The sequence below is a fragment of the Perognathus longimembris genome, chromosome 6, assembly GCF_023159225.1.
Source record: "Perognathus longimembris pacificus isolate PPM17 chromosome 6, ASM2315922v1, whole genome shotgun sequence".
Lineage (NCBI taxonomy): Eukaryota > Metazoa > Chordata > Mammalia > Rodentia > Heteromyidae > Perognathus > Perognathus longimembris.
The window spans coordinates 1,030,893-1,049,292 of NC_063166.1; the positions used below are offsets into that span (position 1 = coordinate 1,030,893).

The 18,400-nt window shown below is 43.0% G+C and overlaps 2 protein-coding genes across 5 annotated transcripts in view; both read right to left on the reverse strand.

Annotated features, from left to right (window-relative positions):
• Positions 1–2,194: 2,194 nt before the first annotated feature.
• On the reverse strand, positions 2,195–7,710 carry Bag2 (BAG cochaperone 2). Of its 2 annotated transcripts, XM_048347564.1 has the most exons (4): positions 7,552–7,710; positions 4,141–4,250; positions 3,343–3,614; positions 3,077–3,197 (listed from the first exon to the last, which is right to left on the reverse strand). In XM_048347564.1, exons 1-4 carry the CDS (start codon positions 7,662–7,664, stop codon positions 3,180–3,182), a joined length of 513 nt encoding a protein of 170 aa, XP_048203521.1. In that variant the 5' UTR covers positions 7,665–7,710; the 3' UTR covers positions 3,077–3,179. The 2 variants fall into 2 exon arrangements, with proteins under 2 accessions (XP_048203520.1, XP_048203521.1); XM_048347563.1 differs by lacking the exon at positions 3,343–3,614 and having other exon boundaries at positions 2,195–3,197.
• Positions 7,711–10,996: 3,286 nt separating this feature from the next.
• The window catches only part of Znf451 (zinc finger protein 451), a 51,347-nt gene continuing 43,943 nt past the window's right edge, over positions 10,997–18,400 (reverse strand). For all 3 annotated transcript variants that reach the window (XM_048347566.1, XM_048347565.1, XM_048347567.1), the window contains 2 exons: positions 15,764–15,835; positions 10,997–12,097 (listed from right to left, as the gene is read on the reverse strand). In XM_048347566.1, coding sequence (XP_048203523.1) covers positions 12,051–12,097; positions 15,764–15,835 — 119 coding nt within the window. In that variant the 3' untranslated portion in view covers positions 10,997–12,050. The remainder of the gene's footprint in view (positions 12,098–15,763; positions 15,836–18,400) is intronic.

Sequence of the window (18,400 nt, forward strand, 5' to 3'; positions counted from 1 at the left end):
GAGGCAGAAGGGTTATGCTAAAGTGGCAGGATGGCAGAAGGGCTACACTAAAGCTGCAGTTACAGTTAGGAAGTGCATAGAAATTGGGATGGGTAGAACCTACATCTCAATGCTCTTACATCAGTAATGTGCTCACCCCGGAAGATCAGAGGGCAGAGGCAGTGTAGACCAGAGACCTTGGAGATGGAGGATGACCAATCTTCAAGTCTGTGAAAAGAAATGAATGATTGCTAATCCAATTGCATTGTAAAAAATGGGAAAGAAACAAGGCAGAGAATACAAGGTCAAGGAAACAGAACTCATGGAAAGTCGCAGGCTGACTCAAGTGAATGGGAACAGTGGGATTGCACATGAGAACCTAGGAAACCTCGACTGTTCCTTGGAATATGGCCTAGTGGTAGAGTGCTTGCTTTGCATACATGAAGCCCTGGGTTCGATCCCTCAGCACCACATATACAGAAAAAGTCAGAAATGTGTGGCTCAAGTGGTAGAGTGCTAGCCTTGAACAAAAAGCCAGGGGCAGTGCTCAGGCACTGAGTTCAAGCCCCAGGACTGGCAAGAAAACAAAATTTGCAATGGACAGGAGCCTGATAATAGCAAAGTATGAGTCGGCTGACAAACCACAAAGCTCTGCCACAGGTAGAGGCAACTCCTGTGAGGTGCAAAACTTGACACGAGTCAGAGCTGGATTTTCATGAAGAAAGACCAGCAGCATTTTCTCTATGGTAAATCCAGCTCAGTAATATTTGCCCAGGGATATAAAAACCAGTCTACTACCTCAGCATGAATACATTCTAACAAGAAAGGAGGGAGAAGAGCCATATTGAAGAGCCATATTGAGAATGTACTATATAACTTGTAGGTGTGGACAGAAGGGAAAAACTGGGAGAGAATGAAGGGGTTACATTATCCAAAAAGAAATGTACCCATGGGGCTAGGAATATGGCCTAGTGGCAAGAGTGCTCGCCTCATATACATGAGGCCCTGGGTTCGATTCCCCAGCACCACATATACAGAAAACGGCCAGAAGTGGCACTGTGGCTCAGGTGGCAGAGTGCTAGCCTTGAGCAAAAAGAAGCCAGGGACAGTGCTCAGGCCCTGAGTCCAAGCCCCAGGACTGGCCAAAAAAAAAAAAAAAAGTACCCATTACCGACTTACTAAATGTTAATGCTCCCATATACCACCTTTATAATATTTTTTTTAAAAGAAATGAGAAATACTCATTAATGGAGAAATGGTTTAGGTGGGTGTGTAACTATTTTCTATAGCTGCTTTATTTACGACAGGTAAAAGAAGCAATACATAGGCCAACCTTGTTAGTAAAACAAGATGTAAATTAAGGTGTTTGATGCTAGAAAAAAGCCTAATGTTCAATGCTTGAACATTATCAGGGAAATGGATGTGTTTTAATTACTGAAGACATTGTAAGTTCATAAACTTTTATACAAAATATTAAAAAATGTTGGGCTGGGGATATAGCCTAGTGGCAAGAGTGCCTGCCTCGGATACACGAGGCCCTAGGTTCAATTCCCCAGCACCACATATACAGAAAACGGCTAGAGGGCTGGGGATATAGCCTAGTGGCAAGAGTGCCTGCCTCGGATACACGAGGCCCTAGGTTCGATTCCCCAGCACCACATATACAGAAAACGGCCAGAAGCGGCGCTGTGGCTCAAGTGGCAGAGTGCTAGCCTTGAGCGGGAAGAAGCCAGGGACAGTGCTCAGGCCCGGAGTCCAAGGCCCAGGACTGGCCAAAAAAAAAAAAAAAAAAAAGAAAACGGCTAGAAGCGGCGCTGTGGCTCAAGTGGCGGAGTGCTAGCCTTGAGCGGGAAGAAGCCAGGGACAGTGCTCAGGCCCGGAGTCCAAGGCCCAGGACTGGCCAAAAAAAAAAAAAAAAAATGTTAGGCCATGGAAATGTATATATCTTTTACCTCGATAAACTTATTAATGGGAATTTAAACAAAGATAAAAAAGAAGAGCATGTTGCAGTAACAGCAACAGCTGGAAAACCAACCAATGTCCAGTGTGAGGGGAATGGACAAGCTGGGAGGGGAGGACACAGAGCTGAGATCCACACTGCCAGTGCCCAGAGTGAGGGGAGCGGACAGCAAGCAGGGAGCAGCACACAGGGAGACCCAGAAGTTGACACCGTCTTTGTGTAAAGAGGGGAGGGGAGGAGGAAGGCAAGGTACACTGACATTTTTAGAAATGATGCATTTGAGATTAAGTGCACATAATTATTCATGATGGTGAAAGTGAAGGTACTTTTCCCACATTTTGCTTCCATTTATATAAAAATACAATCATTAATTTTCCAATCTTTACATTCAAAATAGTATTTAACACAGATGCATAAAAACTGAATGACAGCATGCATGAAAAGGTTTGGATGTGAGTCCCCATGAGCTCTTTGCTGTGTGTGTATGTTGCTCAAGATAAGGAGTTTCTAGTCAACTACATGCCATAGTCCAGGAAAGAACGATACAAGCACTACTTGCACGGAGCAGTGCTGCTCTTGCCCTGACCGAGTACTACTTCCCCACAGGCTACGTGAACAGCAAGACATGTAATGCTGGATTCTGGCACAAGGCAATTCAATCTAACAACTGTATCATTAAAATCCTGCTAGGTTTAATACTCGCAAAACACTTGATGTTAGAATATCTTCCTCATCTGAAACAACTATCAGCATCAAGTAAGAGGTTGTGTCTGACATAAAGAACAAGTTACCACTTGCAATAGTATTTTAGCATTTTGACAATATGAAAATGCCTCTAGGTTCAAGAACTAATTAAGTTTGCCTTCATTCTGCTGCAGAGTTTTAGAGCCAGCTCCTTTAGAATGCTCTAGTAGCTTGATGGACTTATCAGAGTTTTCGATATTTCTAAGCAGAGTCTCTAATCTTCTCTTAATTTTCTTCTGATCTTCAAGAGCACAGCCAATTACTATCGACTGAAACTTCTGGTCAACAGGCCCAGAGGGCACCTCAGACGAACATGCACTGTAGAGAGACATGAGATGACTCCTGGCGCTTCCCAAGTCATCCAGAAACTTACTGACCACCTCATCTATGATCCTCGTGGCATGCTTTAGGGATTCTTGCTGCTGGGGGCTTCTAATTGTTTCCACTGAAACTTCAACAGTGAGGGTCCGGCCCATCAAACGGTTTGCTGTCAGATTTAATTCTTCTCTTTCCCCTAAACATAAAAATGTTTGAAACAACCATCAGTACACGGCATTGACTTACCATGATAAGACACCAAGGCATTCACTGGTGACTAAACTTGTTCTCTATGAGCACTTCTCAGATGTTTTTAAAGATAAAAAGATAACACACCACACAGGACTGACTGAAAGTGTTGCGTGCGGAGCAAGGCTGTAGGACACTTTCCTGGATAATCTTGACATATGGACAGCAGACAATGTGTGTCTGCACTCAGTGGGCAGCTCTGAGCAGTAATGGCATGAAGATGGCCTCCACTCGGCGCTGCGGCAGGGGACCTCACCAGGTCGTGGTGGGAGGAGTGGCAATCGCAAGTCCCACGCCAGGACAGCACAGTACACTGCCCACATTTCGGCTGCTGGCCTCCAAACCAGGCACTGACTACATCGCTCTAGAGGGATGGAAGCAGACCAGCGGTTCGGAGACTGTGACCAGCATAAGGAAGCAATGCTCGACAATGGAGGTCTGTCAGCATTTCTCAACCTACAACTAGTCAGCAGTCCCCTTCTTGTCCTGTGGAGCACAGCCGCAGGAGCCCAGGAAGGAGTACGATGACCCCTTCCTCACCGGCAGCCATGTTCCAAGGAGCACGCATACAACACAGCCCCACAACCCCGATGGGCTCCCTCGCTCAAAAAACTGTGCTCTTCATCTCCTCTAAGTCAAGTCTAAATTCATCCTCTGTTGTCTTTCTTTCTCTGTCTCAACTGGAAGCTGATAAAGACACTAAGAATGAACTGGGTGAGCCAGATGGCCTTGGTGGGCATCCCAGCCATGAGCTCGGGGAGGATCCATGCTGGCCCAGGGGCCTGGGGCAAGAGGCTGCTGTCATGAACAGCTGCAGCTGTTCTCTGTGCCTGCGCCCGCCACCCCGCCCCCCAAACACACAGCACGCTTGCTTGGGGGCGGGCTCTCACCATCACTGATCTGCCTCATGTCCTGGCTGTTTTGGATGCTGTGGATCATCTCCAGAAGAACTTCCTTCTCCTGCTCTACCGCAGTTGCTGCCTCCCTCAAAGCCTCGACCCTACGTGAATGAGGAAAAGAAAACAGTCAGCATGTGGATGGCCTTCCTCAACCTTCATCTCCTCGTCCAACAAGTTCAAAGCTCTTAGAAACACCTCAAAAATTATTTACCTTTATTTAGGCATTAAGTTGATTGATACTTAATTTTCCATTCCATTGACTCTATTAGTTTTGCTAGACTGTCAATCAGAAAATAATTGTCAGAAGACAATTGATTCGTCCCAATAAAATTATTTCTCCTTTATAATATTGACTTAAAAGTACTCCAATACTCTATTCAACAGTGTCGGTATCTTTCCCCAGATTTAAAAGAAAGGCTTCCATAGGTTTGTGGTGTAAATCCTAACCATAAATAAAAGCCTAACTATAAAGCCAAATTTTAAGTACTTCCCTACTGTCCCTCAATTACATACAAACTATAAACTATACATAGAGATACCCACACCCAGGCACTTAAAACTAGGCTTTCGAATCATAAAAAGCAAGAGAGAAAGTCTCAAATATTTAAAAGTTCTCCGTAGGGCACATTACAGAAGTGGTCAGCTTTTACAAAACAAGATAGTAACAGAACCATCCTCCGTACTTGCATGGTCCCAGAAATACGGAGGACCCAATCCAGACTGCTGCCTTAGATGGGTACAGAGGGAACAACTCCACCACGGTTTCAGCACGTGCCTGTTCCATAAAAGGACCCTTCCTTCTCACCCAGCCAAGCACACGCTCTTCCCCCTGGCCGCCACCCACCTGTCAGACCCCAAAATAGCACTAACGGGCTGGGGAAGTTACAGCAAGGCTTTATTCAAGATAGTAAATATATGTGGAACGTCATGTTTATAGAGAAGCGAGAACAAAGAATTGGTAAGAGTCTTATTTGTCAAATTTGGATGGAAACTAACAACATTCTGTGAAGCAACAGCAATGTGGCACCAGCCCCGCTCCCAGCAAGGGTTTCTGCAAGCGTCCTCGTCTCCCTTGAGGTGATCCAACCTCCACTGGGGCGGTTCCCTCTCTTAGTGTAGGCGGCGCATCACCCGTTCAACTTTGTCTTTTTAATGCTGACCCTAGCGTGCTATACTTAGCCCGACTAAACAGCATTGCTATCCTTACTCAGCTCACACAGACTTTGTTGCTCATGGCTGCCCCACTGGTTCTAGATCAGGCACTAGGTTGTCTCACTTCTCCCTTCAGTATCTCAGTGTGAGAAACCTGACATGTCTACACCGCACTCCCTTGATGGCAAGGGGCAGTTGGTGCTTACTAACAGCTCCTGGAAGCAGCCCCGTGTCCAAACTGGGAAAAACCTAACCCTCACATGGCGACTGGCCTGGGATGTGCTCTGAGCAGGCTTGGACAAAAACACCTCAGGAAGCGCACAAGAAAAACTCTGGAGAGGTCTCCTGGCGTGTCCCCAGGTCTGGGCAGCTCACGAATCTCTGCAGCTGGGGCACCCAAGGGCCCCCTGGTGGGAGGTGAGAAGAGGTGCAAGAGGCAGCAAGGCTTCAGCTGTGCAGGCGCGCACAGTGCCCGCAGCTGCAATTCCTCAGCTATGCATAGAGGGTGATAAGGAACTGGGGCTGGACTTCAGAAAAGCAGGCAGTGCGACACAGGGCAGACTAACATCTAATACAAGTTAATAGGCATGATGTGCTCTCACAGAGCTTCGTGGCAGTTACTGCACACTTGCCATTATGAACACGCTTCCTGGAATAACAGGAGGTCTAAATGGAGAGAAAATGGCAAATGCTTATAACAAAGCATTTTTGAAAAAGAAATAATTTCCTTAACAGATTTTTCCAAGTATAGCCCTCTTATTAGCTAGCCCTGCATCCAAAGATTGCTACAATGTTTGCTTAATGGTTTTGGCAAAGTAGAACTTTTGGAGGGTTTTCCTAATCACCAAATGTTACCCTTCAGATTTCATTCCCGATCAGGACCGTGGTGGAGTGTACAAAGGGATGTTTCTAGAGTCCTGGGCTACTCATTAGTGGTCAGGCCCTAGAGAAGCCACGTCCTCCCCGAGGCCCCGTGCCTCCAATGACAATGTGGAAGAAAAGCACTCTTGTAAATGGCTGGCGGACCTGGAGCACAGGCACACCTTAACAAGGCGCCACTCTCTTCATGTCCTTGCGGAACACATGGCTGACTGCGGGAGGAAATGCTCAAACTGCCCAAACCCCAGGCTCCAAACCCGTTCCCCAAGCCACCTGGAGCCTTCCCGAAGGCTCTCCCTAACACCGAATTAGAGCCTAACTTAATAGTAGTTTCATTCCTCTCAGTAAGAGCAACTACACACTCACGTTTTGAAGTAGGATATAATCAATTCTAAGAAAAGGCACGAAGTGTCACTGTCTAGACAGTCTTTCTGTGTTTGTGAAATCCACTATTCTCAAGCGTGTGACTCATTTCTAAGGCTCCATGCGGCATCTGTAGAATGGAGATGATCTATCTCTGAAGACAGGGCCAGACACGGGCCCACTTTATCACGGATTAGGAAGGAGTTATGATTACTGCTAAAAAGCAATAAGCAGAGGGTCTCCGGTCCGGGACAAATGTCAGGTAATTTAGGTTTCATACAACTGGCTGTGAGGATGGGGGGGAAATCAACGCCAGGAGGAGGTGGCAAAGGGGTTATTAGCTTTTTAAATGGAAGGCTAGTGTAAGCGATAAGCGACAAAGGGAAATGGTTTGTACGAGAGGGTAAAGTCTCAAAGCACTTTTAAACATCACGCAGGTCGGAGCCTACCCCAAGTCCTAACGCATTTGGTGTAACCCTGTTTTCAGTGTGACATGGAATAAGCTCCATCTACCGTCCACACGACCCGTGTGACAGGGGACTACAAAGTGCTGGGCGGGCGCCGGCTGCTCGCTCGGGCGGCGGCGATCTGAGGATGGCGGTCCAGAGCCGGCGGGGCTGGCGGGGCGGGGCCGGTCCGCGGGAACCCCGCAGCCTGCCAGGGGCGCGGGGCTCAGAGCGGCGGAGCTGGGGCAGCGCGCTGGCCCGGGCTCGAGCCCCGCGGGAGGGGAGGGGGAAGCGGCCCGCGCGGCCCGCCAGCGCCCCCGGCCCCCGGCCCCCGGCCCCCGGCCCCCGGCCGCCCCGCCGCCCAGCGCCCTTCCTCGCGCGCTCGCCCGGCGGCCGCCCCGCCGCGGAGGGGCGCGGGCCCACGGGGCGGGAGACCCGAGTCCTCCGACACACCCGCAGGCGCGGCGGGGTCCCGTCCCGTCCCGGCCCGGGCGGCCTCCTCCCACGCCCTTCCCCGCGGCTCGCGGCGCCACGCGGGGCCGGGACAGGGGCCCGCGCCCACCTGAGCTCCAGCTGGTCCAGGCTCTCCAGCAGGCGGCCCGAGCGGTCCGCCATGGACGAGGAGCGGCAGAAGCGGCCCTCGTGGGCCTTGGCGTTGATCTTGGCCTGAGCCATGCGGGCGGCGGCGGCGGCGGCGGCAGAGGTCAGCGGCCTCGGGGCGGCGAGCCCGGCCGGCGCGTCACTATGGCCCCGCCCCGTGACGCCGCCGCCGCCGCCCTAGAAGGCGCCCGGAGCGCTCCCGACCGACCGGGGGAGGGAGAAGGGGAGACCAGGGAGAAGGGGGGAAGAGGAGGGAGAAGGGGAAGAGGGGTGGGGCTCAGAGGGAGAAGGGGCAAGAGGCTGCCCACAGCACCCAGATCCCAGCCCCAGGACCCCGCCAGCACCGTGAGGTGCAGTCTCCCTACCCGCCAGGTAAGCGCAGCTGGGGCAGGAGGGAAGGGCCCCTGGCGAACCTGCACCTGCCCGACAGGGGTGGCAGAACACCCCTCACCTAAGCCAGAGGAAAAAGAAAACTAACATCCCCCTGGGAAGCCAGGCAAATTGACCTCATTTCTTCCTAAATCAAGATTTTCAGTGACTTTTTTCCTATTTAAAAGAATGCTCCCTTTTGCAATTCGAGTGAAATAACTGGTATTAAGAAGACCACTTTACACCCAACTTTAACCTCTGTGAGCAATAAAAAGATGCAGGAGGCCCCATGAGTGTGAAGGTCAGTGAAAGGCGGGGGGGAGGGCTGGGAACACAAAGATCTGTTTTGCAAAATGTGTTCTCTCCTGACAGTTTGTACCCCTCACTGCAAGGACTACAATGCACAGGGCAGAAAATGATGGGTAATAACAGTTGGCAGCTGGCAGAACCTTTAATCAGACATCAAAGCCCTGTAAACACTTAATCAGAGCCCCTTAAACCTGGATCCCAGTCCCATCTGATTATTACTACACAAGAACTGTTTGATCTCACGATATTCTGTTCTGTCATGAAACAAACCTGAAATTCAAACACGAGAGGTGTCAGAGCTCATCCAGAGATGTTTAAATCCAGGATTACTTTTCTAAATCCAGTGCATTAGTAATTCCACCAATTTCTACCATCAGACTCCACTAGATCTTCTATCAGAACCCATCTAGATCCTCTTCCATCAGAACCCATCTAGATCCTTTTCCGTCAGAACCCACCTAGACCCTCTACCATCAGAATCCATCTAAATTCTCTTCCATCAGAACCCATCTGGATTTCCACCATTAGGACCTCTCCACATTCTTTACCATTAGAACGGGCCTCATCTACTATCATACATCACCCAGATTCTCCACCATTGGAACCTTTCTTGATCCCCCTTCTGCTGTTTCCACTCTTGATCCAAGCCAACAGGACAATCTGTATGTACTAAGATAGATCCAATACCCTCTAACTGGTCTACCCAGTTTCATTCTTGCTTCTCATGTGTATTCTCAATACAGCAACCAAATAAAGTCAATTCAGTCACTTATTTTCAGAAACCTGTAATGGATCTTCATCATAGAATAAAACCTACATGGTCTGAGGAAAAGCCAGAAAGGCTTTAGCTATTATACTATTATACTCCCCTTTCCTCCTGATTTAGCTGTACTAGCCTCCTTGCTTTTACCTAGAGCAACTTGTCTTCTAGACTACCTTGTACTTATCCTGATGAGTTGAAAACACCACAAAACCAGCACATCTAACCTACACAACTCTGGTGGCTCAGCAACAGTGCAGTTTATTCTTAATCACACAGCTGGAAGTCTGGCATGCAAAAATATGGCAAGATATATCTTATTAACCTGGGAAAATAGAAAACTCATAGAACCATTTCTTCTGAATACCTATCACTTTTGCACCATCCTAACATCTAAAATTTCTAAGTCACTATCATAAATCAGGGACCCCATGCATATATTTGCACTGCTCATTCACTCACCTGAGAATTTTGCTCAAGTTCAGTAAGATCTTTCCTTGCTGCCATGTTTAAAACTGCACACCTTGGGCAAGTGTGGTATAATATTATAGTTGTGTACACCTGTATAACCTGGAGGCTGAATCAGGAGGATCATGAATGTGAAGCCAGCCTGGGCTATCTATGGTCAGACCCCGTCTCAAAAACTTAAAACCAAACCAAACATCCTAACAAACAAAATCAAACCTCTCCCCAATCCTGTACTATTGCACTGTTTTTATCTTTCTTTTTTAACTTACATTCACAATACTTATTGCCATCTGATTAAGAGGCTGGTTTATATGTTCATTTAGTATCTAGCCCTGTCTAACCTTCTCCCCAGAGGGCAAGAACTCCCTCACTGGTGTACTTACATATTTGGAATAGTCTCTGCTCATGGTAGGTACTCAACTACTTTGTGAGTAAAACTAAGAAAACTAAGCATCTTTAGTAATATTCAACACATTTACTTTTGACAGCAATCCATGTAACTCTCCTAATGTCATCCACTAATTACATCTCCTTTTATCTGAATTGAGTTCAAGTTATGAAATTACTTTAAATTTTAAAAATTATTTAATGAGCAGAAACAAAGTCAGGGACAATTATTAAACAACTCAATTACCTTTTCTTCAAGGTCATGATGAAAAGTCTCTTTCCTGTTGTATCAAGAGCTTCTCTGTAGATCATCTGTGTATGTCACACCACCTGTGGGGTCTCTGGCAGAGAGGCCCTCCCTCCTCTTGCGCACAAATGCTTACTCACTCTCCTAACGTGGATGTGGGTTCTACTCCACTGCCTGTGGGATCTTTAGCAAGAAGGCCCTCCCTCCACTTGCCCATAAATGCTTAGCTACTCTCCTACATGGAAAGCCCTCTGCTCTTCACTATTTAGCAGTTCCTGCAGAGGTGTCTAAGGTGTCCTATGGTTCCCTCTCAAGATCTTTGCTTGACCACCAAAATTAAAAGCACACACAGGGCATGGTAGATACCTTCAATCCCAATATTCAGGAGGCAGGAGCAGGAGGATCTCAAAGATCGGCCTGGACTACACAATGAATTCATCCACCCTGAGCACCATAGCAAGACCCTGTCTTTATTAAAAAAAAAAAAAAAGATAAAAACGAGAAGAACAGAAATGGCACTTTAAAAAGTAAAAATAACTTGGCTACTTGTGTGAAGACTGTACTGATAACCCAGTAACCACATTTCACATTAAAAATATCTAGTGTTGAAGACTATATAATATCAAGAGTTTATGTCTTAAATATGTAGGAAAGCTTTGTATTTGGAGAAATTGTTCTAAATTAATTCACAAAGAAGTTTCAATACTGAAGAATTAAATATATAATACCAGATGCAGAAAATGGACAATTCAATGAATAGAGATAATCCACATGAAATAAGAGTTTTAAAGCCTTAAGATTTCTGAGTAGACATTCAACATGTTTTTTGAAGAAAATCATATGTACACAAAAATATAAAAGGACTAGTATTATTAAAAATAAGTTTAATTATATTCATATATTTGGACATCATTTTTGATGATCAAACAAGTCACAAAAATCTAAACAAGTAAAATAGAAAGTTTCATTTTAATCACTTTGAAGAAAAGGTGTTTTCTTTAAAAATTTTTTTTTTAGTAATATGCTACTCTAGTTAAAGCATGAATATGTTTCTACATGATTCTCACAAAGAACATCACTCTAGTGAAAGCTTTAACCAGGTCCCGTGATCAACTTCTAATAACAACACACCATTTGCAACACCAGCCTTGTTTGAAAATGTTCACGGCAGAGTCTCTGAAAACAGGACAGCATCACACCCCAACACCTCCTCAGCAGGGGCAAAGCTTGATCTCTGGGATGAAGACAGGAGTCAACTACGGCTATAAAATACCAGGGAGCACTCAGCTGCCACACAGCGAGGCCTCCATTCAATGTGAAAAAGCTATTTAGTCAGTTCTCTGCCTACCGGCTGTTGTCAATGTCTAAGCTCCTCCTCCTTAGACTTACCCTTTAGAACCTTGAACACTTGGCTCAACAACAATAAAGCCTAACCAGTCAATACCAATTTTTTTTTGTTTTGGATTTTTTTTATAAACAGTTTGAACCAGTTAAGTAAAATCACTTAACAGTGTCACATGAGGTACAGAAGTTATGGAAAAACCGAGCAATGGCACATTTATATTTATTTTCATTCCTAAAGACAAACAAAAAAACTAGCATCATTTGTCCAGTATGTAAAAAACCAAAGAACTAATGCCTGGAAACAAAAAATAGCCAAGACCTTTTCGTCCTCCACTTTTTAAGGAAGATTTTAACCTAAATATACAAATGTTTTAGGTTAGCTGAGAAACTATGATACCCATAATCCATATGTGCTTTAGCATGTATTCTATCCCTCCCATATATATTTTGTGTAACACCCAAGAATACAAAACACATTGGAGATTTTGAACATATGAAAGCAAAAGCATCTTCAGATATATTTGTACTAGTAGGCTTCTGGTCTTCAAGGCCACTTGATGTGTAGTAATATCTTTAATTACATTTCCTCAAGACTTCTTCTAATAGCTTCTTCTAATTCTGCATCTGCATGAAAAAAACAAGAAAACTACATGTGCTTTATGTTTTATCAACTATATTAATATTTTCAAGAAGTAAAATCGAAATGAAGTGAATACATATCAGAATTTCTCCACAGTAAAATTTGTGTTTCTCCACAATAAAATGTCAGTGAAATTCTCTAATTCTGAAATATGAGGATCTAGACAGAACCCCCAGTTGAATTAAGTACATCAACTTGATATGCTGAAGACTATGCAAATTATTTCTACCTACGGATGTAGAAACTCAACCAACTTTTTAGTCACTGACATCACCTGTTTCAACAACAACAACAAAATCTGTATTATTTCCTACAAGACATGAGGCTGATATATATACAAGATGAAGAGAAAGGTGATGCTAATGAATGGCATAATCACTCAAGCTGTGAAAATTCACCTTTCACTTGTCAACTGTACCTTAATAATTCTATTGGGAAATTTAGCTTTAAGCTTTCTACCATCTAAGGCAGAGTGAAAGTAATGGCTACATAATTTCACCTGAGAAGCATATAGTGCATGTATGTGAGTGTGTATATATATATATGTGTGTATATATATATAAAATGCAACCCCTTTAACAAATATTTATTAAATAGGTAAAATGACAAACTAGACAGACATCATTGGGTTCGTAAACATTTCGCCCCCTTTCCTGGCAATGAACCCAAATCTCAGGAGGGTAGAATTCCTTGATCATCAGGTTCTTATGCCAGTTTCATCTTTTCTCACCTGTCCCACAGCCTCTTGGAGCCTACGTGGTTTAGAGGCACATGTGATTCCTCTAGGATTCAGTTTCATTTCCTTGGATTAGGAGATTTAGTTTTATAGTGAATAAAATTTAAAATACTAGATAGAAGTGGCGCTGGGACTCAAATGGTAGAGCACTAACTAGCCTTGAACTTAAAAGCTCAGAGACAGTGCCGAGAGTTCAAGCCCCATGATGAGAGAGAGAGAGAGAGAGAGAGAGAGAGAGAGAGAGAGAGAGAGAGAGAGAGAGAGAGAGGGAGAGAGAGAGAAATAGAGAAAATACTAGAAACTAATCTAAAAAACAAACAAAAAACTGTATTAAAGATACATTAGGATTAGTGAGATGCCCAAAGCTGAGTTAAAAGGAATAAAGTAATATTTTAAAAGTAATAATTAAGGTTTTCTTAAGCATGAAAAAATTTATATGACATATGTAAACTTACTATAAAAAGTCCAATAATCAAGAATGTGGTACCAGTGCAAAAACAGACTAAAACCACAGGGTAGACATCTTAGAAACAGAGCCCTGCATGTAGGGACATTTGTTTGGAGCCGAAGTTATGGTTCAATTATGAAAGCATTAGCTGTGAAAAAGGGGAAAAGGGGGCCAGATGAGCACATGAGACCAGGTTCAAGCCCCAGTACCAGCTCAAAAAGAACTCCACAGTAAAGACAGCAGCCTATGTTGCCATTGTACCGTTCTGATCCAGGTCTCAGAAAAAGAAAAGCAGACCTAGCCCACAAATTTTTGCTCTTGCCTCTTTTGATGTCTTGAGGCTATCCACAGGACTAACATAAGACATTCATTTATTTCACCGACTCAGCATCCCCTCAGGACAAAAAAGCAGCATGCATTGCTGGAAAATAATTGAAGGGCAGACAAAAACCTCACAGTAAACAGGGGAAAGAGAACAGTTAGTCATAGGACAAATCACCTAAAGCCTGGCAGGAAAACCCAGGAAGATAATTCATCTGGAAAATTAGGGCATTCAAAAGAGTTTGGGAGCCAGACACCAGTGGCTCACGCCTGTAATCTTAGCTTCTCAGGAGGCTGAGATGTGAGAATCGTAGTTTGAAGTCAGCCCTGGCAGAAAGGTCTCCATGAGACTCTTATCTCCAATTAACCATTCAAAGTCCAGAAATGGCGCTGTGCCTCAAGTAGTAGAGACCTAGCCTTGAGCACGGAGAGGTTCAAGGTCAGCACCCAAACAGAGTTCAAGCCCTGCAACCTACAACAATAACAACAGCAATAAAAACTGTCTTAGGGTAGTGGAGGAATTCAGAAAGCTGGGCATGTGCTTAGAATAGGATGTGAGCACAGAAAACACCTGAAGGACTGTGTTTTACAACTGACTGACCTGTGGCTTTAATACAAGCCTGGTTTGGAAGGAGGGCAGCAGCACAAAGCCTAGCACAAAGTCTGAGGAAGGTAGATTTTTGTTTTTAGCTCATGGCATTCAAGGAAACCTCTGTGAGAACACCAAGTAAGCATAAATTAAAGTAACAGAAACTCCAATATTACAAGACACAATTTTTTGCAAAAATACTCTAGAAAAGTAAATAAATGCAGAACTGTAGCATTCAATAATCAAGAACAGTAAATCCTGGGGGAAATAATCTTGATTTCCAGGCATTATAATTGTCCATTATCTAGTTTTCAACAAGACCAAACAGAATACAAATAAAATATTAAGACAGATGACAGGTTCAATACAACACAAAGGTAAGCAGAACCAAGTCTTAGACAGTCAATGTCTACACTCTTTAGAACATTAGGTCATTTCTATCTGTTTAATACACAAAACAGATTATACTTTTGTGGATGTGGTGGCACACACCTGTAATCTCAGGAGGTTGAACGTGAAGGATGTGCCAGTCCAAGACACATTAGGCTACAGAGTGAGTTCCAGGCCAACCTGATAGTGAAATTGTCTCAAATTCTGTAGCCAAAATTAATGGGTTAAATCAAAGGGATGGTTCAATTCTACTACTAGACTCAAATTCCTACATTCCTAATAGTGCAAAGCTCTACTATGCTCTGAGTCAAACTTCCTGCATCATATGAGAGATGGAATGTCCTGAAAACACATCGACTGGGCCATTCGGTTTGTATTTATTTGGCCACATTTCCTACTTTCCAGCCTCCATATTACTACCTATATATCTCCAACAACAATGCTCACTGGAATATCCATATATACTATTTTCCTTCAAATGTCAAAGACAAAAAATACTTACAGTGCAGTTAGAGGCATTTTCTAAAATATCCTAACTTAGTTCTCTGGTTATTATAAACTACTTGCCAGGAGTCAGTGGCTCATACCTGTAATCCTAGCTATTAAGGAGGCTGAGGTCTGAGGATTTCAGTTCAGACAGCCCAGGCAGGAAAGTCTGTGAGACTCTTATCTCCAGTAAATTACTCAAAGAGAGCTCTGATTCAAGTGATAGAGCTCTAGCCTTGAGTAAAAGAAGCTCAAGGACAGAACTCAGGCCTGAGTTCAAGCCCCACAGCACATATAAACAAACAAAAACTCCTACAGTATTATGCAAAATATCAAATAAGAGATGGTTACATGCACAATAAAGGTATGTCCAAGGAAACACTATTTTTGAGTAACACAGAGTACTTTTTAACTTATGAAAGAAGAGATTTGCCTTTAAGAAACAATATGTTCCTAAACATATTATACCAAATCCAGCCCAAGACTAGTCTATCACAAGCTAACCAATCTTACAGCTTTCTCAATTAAGTTTAGTCTTAAATCATCTCATTTGAGAAAATACAAACTATTCTTTAAACGGAAAGAGCTTTTGTTAGGATGGAAACAGTGAGAGAGGGTAAAGGAGGAAGGGAGAAACTTTAAAAATGCAAGTAAGGAGAAGATGAACTTGGATGGGTTACCTTCTGTGGATCTAAAGTCTTCTTCCACTGCAGTGTTTTTTGTATCCATGTTATCACTGTCACTGTCACATTCTGCAAGAATAAATGCAAATGCATTTCTCAAAGTTTCTATGCTATAAGTTAAATATTCTCTTAAAACATTATTTTCAGACTTTTCTCATACCCAAGTTGGCTAATTATATTCACTCTTATTATACCACTTACCCAACAATGTTTTAACTAAGTAATTCTAAAAATGGTGACATGAAGTTTCCTGTATTTCAAAAACCATACCTAGTTATCTTTCTAGAGACAACACCACAGGTTTTATATTGGTACTACGTGGCACAAACTGCTTACCTGGTATCATTTGGGCCTGGTACTATTTATGACGTAGCATTTGTCTAACCACTTTTTACTAAAAATTTAAGTGGATTTATATATATAAATTCAATTTATATCAATATATAATTATACACATAAGCAGGTATAGATGTATATGATCATTAATGACTGAATCAGTTTAAATAATTGAGATATGATGCATAAATTAGGAGCTGTGAAAACATGAAAACAAAGTATTTACTAAATATTAAAGATATAATATTCATAAATGAAAAGTAAATGAAGATTTCACTATATTCCTTTGTTGCAGATATGCTGTGGCAAGCAAATCTTCTGCCATTCTAGAAAACTACTTCAAATATTTCAAGCAATGCTTCACAAAAGTTTTTTTTTTTTTTTTTTTGCCAGTCCTGGGCCTTGAACTCAGGGCCTGAGAACTATTCCTGGCTTTTTTTTTTTTTTGCTCAAGGCTAGCACTCTGCCACTTGAGCCATAGCGCCACTTCTGGCTGCTTTCTATATAAGTGGTGCTGGGGAATTGAACCCAGGATATGAGGCGAGCACTCTTGCCACTAGGCCATATTCCCAGCCCAATTTTTTTTTTTAAATCATTTGGAAGATGAAATGAAGCCTCCAAAAATTAAAAACAACGTAAATTCCCAGGATGTGAAAGCAACATGTCATAACTCATTGAACAATTCCATCTCTTCATGGAAGGCCTAAGGCAAAACTGTAGATTTGAATCACAAAGGTTAGCTTGACACTGGGGTGGGAAACTCATAAAACAGGTTTCTTTTGTCTCAACCAAACCCACCTGTAGAATAAAGAAAATCATGAAGATTCTTCTATTTTCAGTATCTTTGCACAGAATTAACTATGCCATGTAGACTTCCCAAATGGTAACCAAAGCAAAAGCCTACAGCCTCAATAACAGGCAGAGGAAGCAAGTCCAATATTATACACAATGCCTGCACCACAGGCCCTGGTACTATATCAATAACATATACTGTCGCACTACGAAGAAACTTTTATACTCTTTAAGATTAACTTAAAAATCTATATAATAAAATTTTATAGACAATAGCTACTATTAATAATGCTGCCACCTCATTCAATGCAAGTGAAGCCACAGCCAACTGTAAGCCCATAAAATAGACTTAAGAAGCAGTTCAGATTCAACAAAAATCATTTTAGCATGAGAACTTTTTCACTGAATCTCATTCTCAAGGAAGCAGACAATGGTCCCAACAGAGTACATTAAGTCCTATGTACTCTATGTACACCTATTTATACTGCAGACAGTAGAACGGATTCTAGTGAACTTATTAGAACTGCATGTTTCAACCCTTATTAATTCATATACTTGATACAAAAAAACGAGACAGAAGAAAAGTGAAGAAACTTAGATTAAAAGCAATTAGCATTCCATCAGTATTTCAGGATAAAGTATACCAGGTGTTGCCAAAGAGACAGTAAGTGCCAATGGATGCTGAATGTGACTGCCAAAGAACACAATCAGCTTTGCCATTAAGAGCTACTGGTAGATAGCTCTCATTCCAAACATAATGGAAAGAGGGGCAAAGCCATGCAGGTTTTCACAATCTCTATTAAGAAAAATGTTCCCCCAAACAGCAGCATGAAAGGAGAGGGAGTTGGGTGAGGGTGGAAATTTAAGTATTTTAAGACTATTAAGTCAATGCTGAGGACAAAAGATGAAAGAGTTGAAGAAAACCAAGTTCTTCGGTGGTTTTTAAAAGAAGCAAAAGCTTGGGGCTGGGAATGTGGCTCAGTGGTAGAGGGCTTGCCAAGCATGCTTGAGGCCCTGGGTTCAATTCCTTGATACCACATAAACAAAAAAAATTTTTTAAAGAAAGAAGCAAAATAAAGTTCTAATCGATAAAAACAAACAGACTAGAATGCAAATGAATACTAAATCATAACATAAATATAGAAAAGTTCCTTCCTTCCTTACATCATTACTTTTTCCTTTCTCTCTGTGTGTAGCCTCAAGAGCCTAGAATCCACCTACCTATAGGCTAGGCCAATCTCAAATTCATCATTCTCCTACCTTAGCCTCCCAGGGCTGGGATAACAGGCATAAACTACCATACTCAGATTCATTATACTACAGAAGAGTATAATTGTGCTAAGGAAGTACATTACAGATTCCTTATGTGCAGAAAGAAGTAAACTCATAACTTGAAGTTACTAGAAGAAAATTCTTCAAAAGTAGATATTTATGATACTAAAATATATTGATCTCCTGCCTCTTAGGGCCTTTTTTTTTTTTTTTTTTGGCCAGTCCCAGGGCTTG

Bases quoted from the DNA above. Each gene is read 5' to 3' on its own strand.
- Bag2 (XM_048347563.1), bottom strand. From the start codon at position 7,664: ATGGCTCAGGCCAAGATCAACGCCAAGGCCCACGAGGGCCGCTTCTGC. The intron at 4,251-7,551 runs GTGGGCGCGGGC...TCATTCACGTAG, and splicing joins CTGGACCAGCTGGAGCTCAG to GGTCGAGGCTTTGAGGGAGG. The intron at 3,198-4,140 runs GTGAGAGCCCGC...TTTTATGTTTAG, and splicing joins CATGAGGCAGATCAGTGATG to GGGAAAGAGAAGAATTAAAT.